This window comes from Dermacentor albipictus, chromosome 8 (assembly GCF_038994185.2).
Source record: "Dermacentor albipictus isolate Rhodes 1998 colony chromosome 8, USDA_Dalb.pri_finalv2, whole genome shotgun sequence".
Taxonomy (NCBI): Eukaryota; Metazoa; Arthropoda; class Arachnida; order Ixodida; family Ixodidae; genus Dermacentor; species Dermacentor albipictus.
The window spans coordinates 135171861-135186279 of NC_091828.1; the positions used below are offsets into that span (position 1 = coordinate 135171861).

Here is a 14419-nt window from a genome sequence, read left to right on the forward strand (position 1 = left end):
CCTTGCCCAAATGAACTTCCTTGTCCAAATGAAGCTCTTTTCCTTCCCTTTCAGACGAGCCAGTCCTGACAGTTCCTTGTTGTGGCGCGTCGGATTCTAATTGAAATAAAGCCGCGGCAAAGACCCTGCTTGAACCAAGCCTGGAAGACCCCCTCTTGCTCTAAGCCATTTGTCTTTTGTTGCAACATCGCAAGTATGGGCTAGTGTGGGCAGAATGGAATCTGTTCTACTAGGCAGGCGATGTATAGTAGTGATCATATTAGGTGTAAAGTCTGGTATCTTTAATGGCTGGGCCAACTCACCCATAAAAGACCTCGAATTCTCATTAGGCGTGATCGGTAGACCATGCAATTCAAAATTGCACTACCTACTCATATACTGTTCTAGATCATTTACTTTGCGCCTCAGTTTGTCTAGCAAGTCAGTCTGAGTGACAGCAGTTGAAGACAATGACGCCACTTGAGCGTGTAGGTGGGTCATCTCCGCTTGATTAGCTTCCATGGTGGAAATCACGGTATCATACTTATTAGACAGAAATTCAATTGAAGACTGAATTTCACTGACTTTTTCAGTCGTCTTTTCCCCCGTAGCTTTAAACGTAAGCAGTTCTTCTACCTTAGTAGCAAGTTCCACAACCGTTGTCGTCAGTTGACCTAGTTTAGCATTTACTGCAGAAAAGTGATTGGCAAATGAAACGCCATCACGGTTTGAGCGTGTGTCTGGCTGACTGTTTTCAACATGTTTGCAAGACGGACAAGTCCAAGTCTCACACTTCGTAACTTACATCTTTGTGTATGCGCTCTCATTTACTGAGGAACAGTTCTTTCCAAGGTGATAACTCCCCTTGCAATCAAAACAAGACAAAAACTTCCCTTCCAAAATAGTGGTGCAGGCAGAACAAGCAGAAGACATTGTTGCAGTCAGCGGCACAACACTATAGGTATGTATGAGTATGGATGGCAGAGAACTCGCCTGCCAAGAATGAAAACAGAGTTTGGATTGACGAAGCGGCTTGCCACCACCGACTGCAACCAGTTGAGAATGCCAGGCTCTATATAGTCAGCGTGAGGTACCACGTGATCATCAGTCGAGGTGATAGCACCCAGGCTCGCCGGTGGTGGATTGCCGGTAGATGAGACAGCCGTCCAGGTGTATGCATGCGCGATAGAGCACTCCAGAGGCTTGCATTCAGCAGCAGTAATGCTGCAATCCTGTTCAGCAATACACCAGTCCGGCCTGCCAAGAATGAAAACAGAGTGTAGATTGACAAAGCGGCTTGCCGCCGACTGCCTAGTTAGATAATCAATTGCAATTATGGAATTAAATCTCAGTAACGAAATAATTTGTGGTGGCTACTCCATTGTACTGGAAACAATATGCACTTTTTTTCTTCGAGTAACGCAACTGCTCTTTTTTTAATTCTTGGTTCAGGATAGTTGGGGAACACTGTATTATTCACACAGTAACTGAAATGAGGTGAAACCGGATTCACTCGAAATCAGAACCAACAGAAGTCATGTGCAGCAGCACTTCTACTCAGACTCACAGACAAAAACAGAGAGAGAGAGAGAGAGGCTGCAGTTTCGCCAGAAAGGCGAAGCAGTATTAATGATAGCCAAGTATGCGACGACTAGACAAAGGAAGATTATACCACCGAGAGGACTCAGGCTGTGAAATTGAACGTATAATGGTTTCCAGCAAGTATGAACGCGAGCTCAAGAAGTAGAAACAGACAGGACAATGCTGGACTTACAATTGAAGTTTATTGTGAAAACATTCCACAAATCTCCGCCACGCATGCGCATACAACCAAGAACAATAACAAGGTATGTAATTAATTATCAACAGAAGTTCTACATGTACACAAAATCATAGTCACACCCCTTCCCTGCAAAGGCAACAACACGTGGATTAACATGATAAATTTAGAAATTGCAGTTCTTTATCATTGATATGAACCGAAGGTTCATATCCGTGATACTCTCGATACACTATCAAAAACTGGTCGGCATTCGTGCTTTTTGCAATGCAATGGCAAGTTCCCTCCTGTGCCTGTAGGTAGCAAATAGCAATGCTCACGCATGCGGTCATTAATGCAACGACCTGTCTGGCCGATGTAGGACAGTCCGCATGATAGAGGTATGCGATACACAACTGAAGATGCACAGTCTTTGTGAAAAAATCTGGTTTGCTCTCGGCGCCGAGCAAGTTTGCTCGGCGCCGAAAACACGAGCGTGCCGCCATTCCTAGTGGCCACCGTCTTAAGATTATGAGACAAGCCATGCAAATATGGCATCACTACGACCTTTTTTCTTTTTGAAGAATCATTGTCGTCCGCGGTTTCCACGGTTTTCCTTTTTGTGTACTTTCTAAACAAGGATTCTGACACAGCCATCAAAAGTGAGACCAGGTACCCTGCCGACATTAATCTCGCCTTGTGTGTCAGAATGGCTGTGTGGCTGTGTCAGAATCCTTCTTCACTTGACTTGACATATTGACAATGCGAACCTTATATGTACTAGAAGTGTACAAAGTGGCAAGGGCCGATAAAAAAATGGTAAAGTAATTCAATACCCGCAATGAATGTCAATATATCAGCAGCAAACAAGTGTGCTAGCATGCAATATGAAGAATTAGTGGCAGCGACTATAAATGATCGCAATATCATCTGTGCCTGCATAAGAAATGTTGTTGTCTTCTTTTGCATAGCAATTGTCTTTCGTGACAGCACAGCAAGAGGTAGCAGTAAATAATTTAAGTCCGTACTCTGAGCTTTGGCCATGATCGACATCAGTCACACAAAATCTTGCAGAAGTCATTGTATCCTCAAAAGTAATATGCCGAGAATACCGTCTCTGATTGTTAAATTGCCAAAGCCAAGCATTGGACCAAGATTTACCACTGGGTGCCCTTCAGCAAGGTAGTTATGATTTCATCCAGCTTCTTTCATGCATTGTAAGTTCCCAAACTAGTTTTTCATTAAAAGAACATTTTCTACTGCTGTGTTTGCTATGTTTATCCTAATGTTCATATTTTTTTGCCATGTATATATGTACTTATGCTTTTCATTCCTGTGGCGCATTGTTGTTTATCTGTATTTGCTGTGTTCTTATCGTGCATGCTATTTAACCTTATGATGCCATTATTTGTTCCTTTAATTCCATGCAATTGCTAACAGGCAGTCCTTTTAAATAATCTATGTGCTTCAGGAGTTCATCTTATGTATGTACATACCTATGCATGTACTTGCATTTCAATAATTACCTTAGTGATTGATCAGTTGTGATCGGTAGATTCATATTGATTCCATCATTGTCCACAGTTGATGAGGAGGAGTATAAGAATGAATTTCATCTATCAATAAAAAAAAGAACATCTAACCAGGACAAGAGGTACGAAGTGGCTGCTCCAAGGTCAATGCTTATTTAATGAATGTGGTCGCTTACCTGACGACTTTAACAGATTGATCGATGTTCACTGCAATGAACTCCTGGCTCAGCCTTTAACAACCATTAACCCACAAGAATATATACCAATTCATGTCACTGCTGTGTATACAATATTTGAAAATGCAACCACAATTTTGGTGACGGCCTTTGCACTGGCATTGAGGCCACACGGCAGGGCCAATTTACATCAGCCCTAAAAAAAAAATTAACATTTTGCCATATGTAAATGCATTTAACCCAGCTACATATTTACTATATGCTAGGCTGCATTCACAGCCTGAAATGGTTTTGCCCTCATTCAGCCAACTCGCAGATGGCATCCTGCCTTAGATGTGCAGAGAATTTAGCTGATACTCTACATATTGGATGTCCTATGTAACTTTAATCAAATTTTTAACAAAGTGGCTCACTTTAGGCCATTGAGAGTTACTCAGAGTATTTTTTGAAGTTTGATTATCTAGTCAGTCAAGTTCAGTTATGCAAAGTTTTGACTACACTCGAGCCCACTTATAACGATCCCATTTAAAATGAACTTTCAGCTCTTATGAACAGTTTATCAACACCCACAAAGTTTTGCAAAGAGTCTATGAGAGAGCTGTCTGCTTACACTCAGTTCAGTTACAACGAACAGAATGAAGTGCGGTGCAGCCGTGACTTGGTGAGCCGAAGAAAGGCAGATGGCTAGCTGTATAGCGTATGTCACAGGCAGCCAATCAGCACACAGCACCTGGATTTAATGTCTAGCTTTTGTTTCTCTCTGGCTCAGCTTTGCGAACACATGTGATCAATGCAGGCCTTGTCAGCTGCGGGCTAACATGGGAAGACTGCTGCGGCTGACTATAGTACGACTACGTCTCCAAGAAGATCTTCGATGAAGCAATTTCAGAATGGCGCAACAAGTGGAATGCTCTAGATGACAACAAGTATGACCAGGAAACTACCGATTCCATAAATTGACCTCCAGTGATCTCTATATTGACTGCCTTAATCGTCATAGCTTCACACAAGCATCTTGTATATTCCAGAGGCTTGACCCATGACATTACCACCAACTTGACAAACTTATAGAGTGTGCCATTATCAGGTCGACATTATAAAGGTGTCAATTATAGATAGCCATCAATAAGTGTAGTGTGCCTTATTTTTGGGTATAAAGCATCTCTTCTGCACCTTGTTCAGTTCTTTATTGTTAGTTTTTAGGGCAAGTATAATTATAATGAACTGCTGCTATAGTGAACATATTTTGCATAATGGAGGTCTTTGTATCCTTGTTCGACTACATTTCCTTTAAGGTATAAACATGATTGTAAAAGTTGTACAGCGTAGTAACACTTATTGATGTTATTTTCATGATGCTGTCTTTAATGTAATAATTTTTCCAGTCTCTGAAAAAAGCCAGTGAAATATAAAAAAAAAAGATTACCTCCCTGTGCACTTGCGCATCTGTTATACAGCGCTCTTTTCAAAGGGCAAAGCCTGCAAGCACATCATAAAAGTAACCAACAAGCGTATTTTAATTCGCTTTCAGTATTGGCTACAATTATGATCTTGGATCATGCTGATGTGGCTGTCTGAATGCTGGGGCCCATTTCTTTTCAAAATAATATGTGGCCCTTGTTCTTCAGAAATATCATTGAGAATGCGGCATACCAGATGCGCAAGCACATAGTGACATCATTTCTTTCATATTTTATTGTATTTCTTCAAAGCCTGGAAATTTTAGAACCGCATAAAAGATGGTGTCATGAAAATAACTTCTCAACAGCATGCTCTAACACCGTGCAATCCCATTTACACAATAAAACAAATAACTTAAAAAAACTTGCACAATTTATTTGAGCTAGTAGTGTGGTTTGTTGGGCCAGTTGGTGCATGGTGAATGTATAGGGGGTTCCAGCAAGTGCGGACATGAGCACAAGTAAAAGGAACAGATAGGATAATGCTGGATACAACTGAAGTTTATTGTGAATACATTCCACAAATCTTCTGCCAGTCATGCGTAGAAAACCAAAAACAATAACAAGGTTTATAGTCAAAGATTGACACACACACGCACGCGCACACACACACACACACCTTCCCGGCAAGGGCAACAACACTTGTATTAACATGATAGATTTAAAAATTGAAGTTCTTTGTCATTGATATGGACCGAAGGTTCACTCACACATATATGCCAGCGTTGTCTGGTCCGTTCCTTTTACTTGTGCTTGCGTCTATAGTTGCTGGAACCCCCTATACGTTTATTTTGGTTAATTAAGCACAGTTCAAAAAATACCCTCGGTAACTCAGTATGACTAAAATAGTATACCGTTGGCCTTAATCGCCTAAGATTTTTTAAGGTGGTGAGCAAAAAGTGAACACGGTGTAAAAGGGGGAGCCAACATTTCGACATGTGGACTTGTGTTTTTTCAAGGCGACATATATATGTACAAGGCGACATAATATTGTTCAACTTACATGAAATATTTGGTATGTACTATCTAATATGCAGGACCATATTCAGAACCTGAAGTATAATATGTCACATGTGCGTCCTACAGCACTTATGATGAAAGGCAGGAACACTGTCATGTGTTTGCATGGCTGATACATATGACTGATATTTATGCAATATTGCAGTCATTTTTGCGTTCCTACGGAGCCAGTGTTGCTGTTTTGCCCTACGTGATCAAGACTCAATCAAGAGACTACCTTCTGTTTTAGTCTAGGCTCGTAGGCAATACATTGTGTTGCCTGCAAAAGTGAATAAATTTCAAATTGGTGGAAACGTTCAGCATCCTTCCAATGCTATAGCTTTCCCCAGTGCCAAATCCTAATGAAGCTTCAAGATGAGAACACGTATAGTCTATCTGTTGCAAAATATGCTGGGTGTTATGGGGTTAATAACAAGTGAACCCCAGCTGCACTTGCACGTATTAGAACACATCGGTCTATTACAGTGTGGTACTAATCTGGAAGCTAAACATTATGACAGGATTGTCTGACTGATTGGGCTAATTAAATAATAATTTAATGATGTATCCAGCCAAATAGTGACTCCATTAAAACAACATTTCAGAGGCAACTTGGCTCTTTCCTTAAGGGGTTAAACGATGGATGGTACGTGGTGGGGTGCAGCATTTTAAGTGTCCTTGATAATAAAAGCAGTACTCACCTGCGGGACAGAAACCTGGAGACTTACAAAAAGGGTTCTGCTTAAATTGAGGACGACGCAACGAGCTATGGAAAGAAGATTGATGGGTGTAATGCTAAGGGATAAGAAAAGAGCAGATTGGGTGAGGGAACAAACCCGAGTTAATGACATCTTAGTTGAAATCAAGAAAAAGAAATGGGCATGGGCAGGACATGTAATGAGGAGGGAAGATGACATGGTCATTAAGGGTTATGGACTGGATTCCAAGGAAAGGGAAGCATAGCAGGGGGCAGCAGAAAGTTAGGTGGGCGGATGAGGTTAAGAAGTTTGCAGGGACGACATGGCCACAATTAGTACATGACCGGGGTTGTTGGAGAAGTATGGGAGAGGCCTTTGCCCTGCAGTGGGCGTAACCAGGCTGATAATGATCATGATAATAAGAGCAAGGGAGGAAGTTTCACTTCGGCACCAACTGCTCAGCGACTTGCATCAGGGAGACAAAAAATGTAAACCAAAGAAGCTGGCAACATGAGAATGATGTCGGAACCTTCCTTAAATTATGGTGACATCACCCAACATTTTAAAATGCCGACCAGAATATTGCTTTTTATGAAATTGAAATCCTACAAACAAAGACAAACCCCTGAAAAAGGCTGTTACTAAGAGTCGTGGTACAAGCAGAACATGCCAAACAACATAAATTGTTTGAATAGAAACCCATTGTATATGTGCATAGCCTGCATACCATGACAAAAAGGGAAAGACACGGCATAATAGTCTCCAGTGCCGCATCGGTCAAGCACCTAACAAAATGAGTTACCACCCCTAGTGAAACTCTTCGTCCCCTTCCTCTATAAAGAGGAAGCTTTAGCTCAGGCTCAACACCGACGCGGCCTATTCAAATACATGTAGAATGCAAAAAGGTTTTTCTGAGATAACTCCTGGACCAATTTTAATGAAATTTGTTGCATTTTAGAGAGAAAGTTAAATTCTACTGACTGTTGGGTGTGGAATTCCGATTTAGGGCCTGAATTTTGTTTATAACATTTTCAAGAAATTTGAAAGTTTGAAAAATAAATAGAAGCACTAAGTTTACAAATTCATAGCTCTGCATCAAAAACAGATATCGCAGCTCTGTGAATGGCATCCACTAGGTCATTGGAAGCGGGCAAATTTGGTATGTCATCTTATATCTTGCGTGAATTTGCTACATTGTGTACAAGGGTTCTGCAAAAGCTGTATTTTCATATTACTAAGTTCTTGAGATTGATGTGTAACTCATCAGCTTTGTCCGCTTTAGATGCAGTATTACATGCGATTCACATAATTGAGATATCGTTTTTAATTGCTAAGTTACAGAGCTGTAAGCTGGATAGTTTCATTTCCTGAAAGTTTTCCATTTTTGCCACTGTTTAATAAAAAATTGACGACCTAAATCAAAAAGTTTAAACCAACAGTCACTAGATTTAAAGTTTTTGTTTCAAATGCAAAAAGCTTCGCCAAATTTGGTTTGTACCATTCTTAGCTTTTTAGGATGTGTTGCCAGGCTAGTTGGTTCATTTGTAGGTTTAACAAGTGCACACATCAGACTGAAAAAAAGAAGGCAGACGAAGACAAATGCTAATTCGCAATCGTAGAGGAGACAGCGTAAACATAAAAAGCAAAGAAGGTGTGTCGACCGAACTGCACTTAATAGACATCACAGTCATCTCTGCTATGAATAAAAAGAACCAAATCACAGCACTTCTGTGAACTTTTGTTCATTGTTGCATATTACAGATGTCATTAACACATGCTTTCTGTTATGAGAAAGCTTCCATTAACTTGTGTGCAAATCGATCATTGATATCGTTGAATCGATCCTTGATAGAACAGCTTGTTTGTTCTATATATATCCATGTTCCATATACATGTCACATATATATATATATGTATATATATACACACACACACACATATATAGCGCAATCAGCGACAAGGACATAATCCCGCCTGCCTACAAAATAATTCATAGAGACAGGACTTCTAGGGGTGGTGGGGTAGCTGTTATTGTAAAGTCGTCCGTGGAGGCCATTTTGTTATCAGAGTCAAGCAACGCCGAAAGTCTGTTCGTAAAACTGAATATTTATGGTCATGTTTTTATTTTGTGTGCGGTGTACGACCACCTGACTCTTCCCCCGATTATTTATTTACGATAAGTGAACAGATGGCACAGTTCAATAGAAATAAGCTTTTAGTGGTTGGGGATCTTAACTTGCCGGGCATTGACTGGGATCGTATTATGTCAAGTGCCGGTTCTGTTACCGACGCAAATGTGCTTTTTGATATGATGCTCGACCACAACCTTGTACAAGTAGTTCGTGAACCTACCAGATTTGGTAATGGTCCTGGTTCGCTCCTTGACCTTGTCTTTCTTGAACGCTCCTTTTCTGATTATTCTGTATCTATCGAACCTGGGCTTTCTGACCATGCTCTTCTTGTTATATCATTCTCCTTGAATGTTACCCGCGCGCATGGCACGCATGCGCTTACAATTGTGAAAAATTTTGTGCAGGCTGATAATGTGCGGATAACAGATTATCTGGATTCTTGTCTTTCTGAATTTTGCCAGAATGACGTTCTGCAGCTTTGGGAAAAGTTTAAAGCAATGTGTTTATTCTGCATTGATCAATTTATACCTAACAAACTTAAAAAGCCAGCTAAACATACACCATGGATAAATAGACGCACTATTCAATTAAAACGTAAAGCCAAACGCCTAAGAAAGAAAGGCCCAGCTACTGACAATTTAACCAGTGTTCGTGTCGCCCTTTCAGAGGCCATTGCAGAAGCAAAAAAATTTTATTTCAGCAACACTTTACCAAATTTTATTAAGGACATCCCCAGAAGTTCTGGAACTTTATTAAGGAATGGAATAAATCCATAACGAACATTATCCATGATAGCATTCCAATAACTGATCCCAAGGCTGTTGCTAACCTTTTAAATGACCACTTCCACAGTGTCTTCTCACCACCAACTGAACCCTCTTTCCAAACTTCACCGTCCTGCTCTTCTGACGTTAACATTTCTCATGAAGGTGTACTTAACATGCTCCTTCGGTTAAAAGTAAAATCATCTGTTGGTCCAGACGGCATTCCCAACACCTTCCTTCGGCGTTATGCGGAACATTTAAGTAAATTCCTTGTAGTAATCTTTCAGGCCTCTCTACATTCCGCGGTACTTCCACTCGATTGGAAAGTAGCACGTGTTGTCCCTATATTGAAACAAGGTGACCCAAGCTCAGTCCTAAATTTCCGTCCGATTTCCATATTATCCTCTTCTTGTAAATTAATTGAACACATTGTTGCTGACTACTTTAATGATTTCTTAAACAAGCGTAACATTTTATCTCCTTTCCAACATGGCTTCAGGAAGGGGCTCTCGACAGTCACCCAATTAGGCACAGTCATTCACTTGTTTGCTTCTGTCCTTGACAAGGCTGGCCATTTTTGGATTTTCAAGAAGCATTTGATGTAGTTCCTCACGACAAATTAATTTGTAAATTAGAATTCCTTGGTCTTCCTGCCTTTATCCTGTCCTGGGTTTCAGCTTACTTGACGCGTCGAAAACACTACGTAGTGATTGATTGGCAGCCGTCCGATTCTCTTTCAGTAACCTCTGGCGTGCCTCAAGGCAGCGTCCTTGGCCCACTACTATTTCATATTTATTGTAAACACATAGTTGATGTAATAGAGGCCCCTGTCAATATTCGTCTGTTCGCAGACGATTGTATCATATTTAATGATATTAATACAGTTCATGATCAACAATCTCCATTTAGCCTTAATCAACATTCTTGAGTGAAGCAACAAGTGGGGAATGAAACTTAACCCAGATAAATCTGTGCTTCTACATATAACAAACAAAAAACTACCCCTAAAATTTTCTTATTCTATTGGCCAAGATCCCTTGGCCAAAGTGAGCGAGTACAAGTATCTTGGAATTACAATTACTAACAACCTAAATTGGAATAGCCATATTGCTGCTACCGCCTCCGCTGCTTTCAGAAAGCTATGTCTACTTCGCCATAAGCTTAAACATGCATACCGTGAAGTAAAATCCTTAGCCTACACCACATTTATTCGACCCAAATTGGAATACTCGTGCTTTATTTGGGACCTGTTTACCAAAATCAACATTAACGCCCTTGAAAGGATACAGAGAAGAGCCATAGATTTTATTTTTTCCACATACGGCCGAGAAGAGTCTGTTTCTGAATTACTGCGGACAAATGGTTTTCACGCCCTTCAAACGAGGCGGAAAATAGTACGCCTGCAGTTCCTTTACTGTTTGATAAACCGTAAATTTTCTTTACATCCTTGTCCATACATAACACTTTCCACCTCCAGGAAAACCCGTCATTCCCACCCTCTCGCTCTCTCCCCTTACATTGCCAGGACAAACCTCTTTAAATTTTCATTCTTTCCTCGAACCATAGAAAAATGGAACCTCATCCCTTTCCATCATCTGAACTCACCTGAATCAATTCAAACTCATATTATTAGTATTTCCTAACCTAACATTGCTGTTTCGTGTTATGTTGTTTCATTTCTTGAATTTCATATTTTTGCAATTCTGCCTTTTATACGTGTTCTTTTATTTGTTACCATGCCCCTCCTGCTTGGGCCACACGGCCTGCAGTATGATGTCAATAAATAAATATATATATATATATATATATATATATATGTATATATATAGACGAAGAGTGTTTCGCGTCAGACCTAACAGTATAACATTCGAAAAAGAAAGGGTGAATGTTATGGCATATATTCGCTTCTTTTTCTTTTTTGAGATGTGTATGTATACCTGTAAGCATAATTTCCTGCAATTTTTTTTGCTATGCCATACAATATGTCTATAATGTTCCTTGCCACCTTCTTTGTATGTATGCTATCTCCATCAAAAAAAAAAAAAATGTGTTGCAGGATTTTAGGGCCGGTATTTTGTAGCAATGCCTTTTTCAATGCTAATGCCTTTTCGCGTTCTTGAGTGGCCTCGTTCGATGCTCCGCCTGTGGCCAAGCATCGCTTGGAAAACGCATCGCTACAAAGTCGCAGCCCAGCTGGGTATATACTTTTCTTTGCTCCATTCTTTGTTGCCATTGTGTCATTAGGAATTGAAGTTCCTTGATTCTCCCCGATTGCTATCCTCACTTCTCTTTCACCTAAATAGTCACTTCATAATTGGATTACTTACCTCAACTAAGCAGTTAATGTGGCTAGCTGGCTCATGGTATTTATAGAGTGTGCTGAATCTTACAACAGAACACAAAGTGACAGAAACAGAGCACCTTCCACAATTAAGGCCACATTGTTCACCTGCTACAGCAAGAATGTCTGCATGTACATGATGTTGGCACTATGTGATGAAAAATATTGCCTGGTGATGTGTCCACATGGTCAATAGTGGGGAACGGCACCTCATGTTTGCTGCAGTTGACCTGACATGAAGTCATGCCACACTATCTTTAGGCATTACCCTGTCACAATTAACTGTTGCACAGAAAAAATTCAGGGGTATTATGTGCCAAAACAACAGTCTTATTCTGAGGCACACCATGGTAGAGGACCCCAGGTCGATTTTGACCATCTGGGGTTTTTTTAATGTGCACCTAAATTGAAGTGTATGAACAACTTCGATTTCATCAAAATGTGGCCGCCGCGGCTGGGTTCGAACCCGTCACCTCAAACTCAGCAGCGCAACGCTACAGCCACTAAGCTCCCATAACAGGCCTGTTGCTCACAGATCAAGGGACGCCAACAACAAACACACACACAATGTGTCTTGTTCCTTCTCTGCCTCCATCTATTGGTTGCGTTACACAGAAATGCCTTGAAGGGCAACAGCTCAGGCTTAGAACAACCAACCTTGTATCATGGGTTATAATGCTCGTAAGCAATGCGCAGGCAACGAGCGATACTGTAATATGGGCTGATTGCGACTATAAGGCACATAGACGGGCTTTAACGGGTACTGGAACGCACAGGCGCTTTTGCATTTGACCCCCATCGCAAGGCAGCCACTGCGGCTGGGCATTGAGCGCTCAACATTGTGAAGGTCATAGTGATTAGTCGGCGTGACGAGTGCTAGCTCAGCAACGAGTAGTCATTAGCGTCAGACTGCATGCAACGCGCCGTTCAGATTTAAGATTCCAGAAAGTAGCGGCGGTAGCATCGGGAAGAGACGAAGCCTCTCCTACGCGTAAATACGTACTGGAAAAGACTCAAAACTCTCACTTTTAACTTAAACATTCCACTAAATACGCGAGGTATACATCGACTTAACAGGCATAGCCCTCGTCGCACATTACGTTAAGTGCATAACGAGGTATAAGTGACGGATGCTAGGCTGAGCAAGGAGTGAAAACGAAACATTTATGGGTACATTGTGGGTGAACAGAATGAGTACGAGCTACTTCTGTACACGATGAAGGTCGTCGCGTCTTCGGGCGCGCGAAGGCGTCGCTGCGCTTCGGTGGGAATGTGGACGTCGCTCAGTCTTTCATCTCGCCGTCTTCTTCCTCTTCCTCGACGCCCCTGACGTAAAGGACGTTGTTGCATCGGAGCAGTACCTCGCCCAGATTGCCGGTGCAGTTGCCGTCGATGTACTCCTCGGTGTTCGCGAGCTGCAGGTTCATGTAGCCGTCCACTGACACCAAGTAGCCCTTGTACTCCATACCCCACTTCAGCTTCACCATCACAGGCTTGCCGGTCAGGCTGTTGAGGAACGGCTTCGGGTTAAGCGGCAATGATGCCATCGCACACGATCCGTCGGTGCCTTCGGTATAGACAAGAAACTTGACGACGCAGCCGATGTAGCGGCAACGCACAAATAACGCCAGTTCCACGCTTTTTGGACAAAATGACGCCGACGCTTGGCTCTGGATTGGATTGGATAAATTAGCTGGCTTCTCAAAAGCATGCTTAGGTGCACGACCTACTGGGTCGTGCTTAGGTGTTTCCTGCTATCTAAGTAACGTTGGGTGTTTCCGATGTCCTGTTACACATTTACTAAAATTTTATTAGTGCTATAGGAACGAATAAAGTGATTCTTTCGTGACCTTTATAAGGTTGCCAAGAAATTATTAAGTTAGTGTCGTCATCTGGCGATGGTATTGGAAACCTACGTGTTCGCGCATTGGCGCAATTTACAAAAAATTATGACTGGGCAGTTTAACGACAAATGTAACTCTGTCCCACAATTTCATTAAAACTTCTCTCTGGGTGAGTTCGTGCATAATAGATTTGAAAATTGAAACAGCGCTAATACATGCATCCACAGAGTAACAAGGACGAGACACAAGCGCTGTCAACTAAATTTTATTGATGGAAGACGGATACCTTGTATGATGGGAAAGGCAGAAGGGAAGGGGAAGAGAGCGATACAGTCGGGAGAAAATGACCTTGCGTATCGATGAACGTACGCGCCGGCAATCAACGGAAACAAACACTGAAAAAAAACTAGAAAAAAGGCAAGGGGTACTAACAGACAATCACATCAGTAAGCGGTCGCTTCCAAAAATTGAAGCTCTGCAGCAAAAAGCGATACAGAGGGGACCCGTTGACGTTTTAAGCATACCGCGCTGCATAACCAGGTTCGTCCCGGAAGAAGAACGCTCGCGCTGTATTTCAGATTGCATTGCTAGCATTAAACAATCAAATTCTCATTTTAAGACGTCTGACCCTGTCCGCCCGTTAGTTAATTACCTTGTGGAGCATAAACTTAGACCATATCTGACATGGAAGGTTTTTTCGTAATTATGCCAGATGACATGTTTTCAGGAAAGGCG

General features: G+C 41.5%; 2 protein-coding genes across 18 annotated transcripts in view; one reads left to right on the forward strand and one right to left on the reverse strand.

Moving 5' to 3' along the window:
• Positions 1-4938, forward strand: part of LOC139049191 (uncharacterized) — a 54495-nt gene extending 49557 nt beyond the window's left edge. For 16 of the 17 annotated variants that reach the window (XR_011508176.1, XR_011508163.1, XR_011508172.1 and 13 more), the window contains one exon: positions 55-4223. The gene's annotated coding sequence lies outside the window, so the exon portion shown is untranslated. The other variant, XM_070524546.1, reaches the window with a different exon arrangement.
• An 8045-nt stretch (positions 4939-12983) lies between these two features.
• SmF (small ribonucleoprotein particle protein SmF) lies at positions 12984-13524 on the reverse strand. Its single transcript, XM_070523018.1, has one exon. It carries the CDS (start codon positions 13385-13387, stop codon positions 13124-13126), a length of 264 nt encoding a protein of 87 aa, XP_070379119.1. The 5' UTR covers positions 13388-13524; the 3' UTR covers positions 12984-13123.
• Positions 13525-14419: the final 895 nt, after the last annotated feature.

What these genes read in the sequence shown, in the direction of transcription:
- SmF (XM_070523018.1), bottom strand. Translation starts at nt 13,387, where the DNA reads ATGGCATCATTGCCGCTTAACCCGAAGCCGTTCCTCAACAGCCTGACC.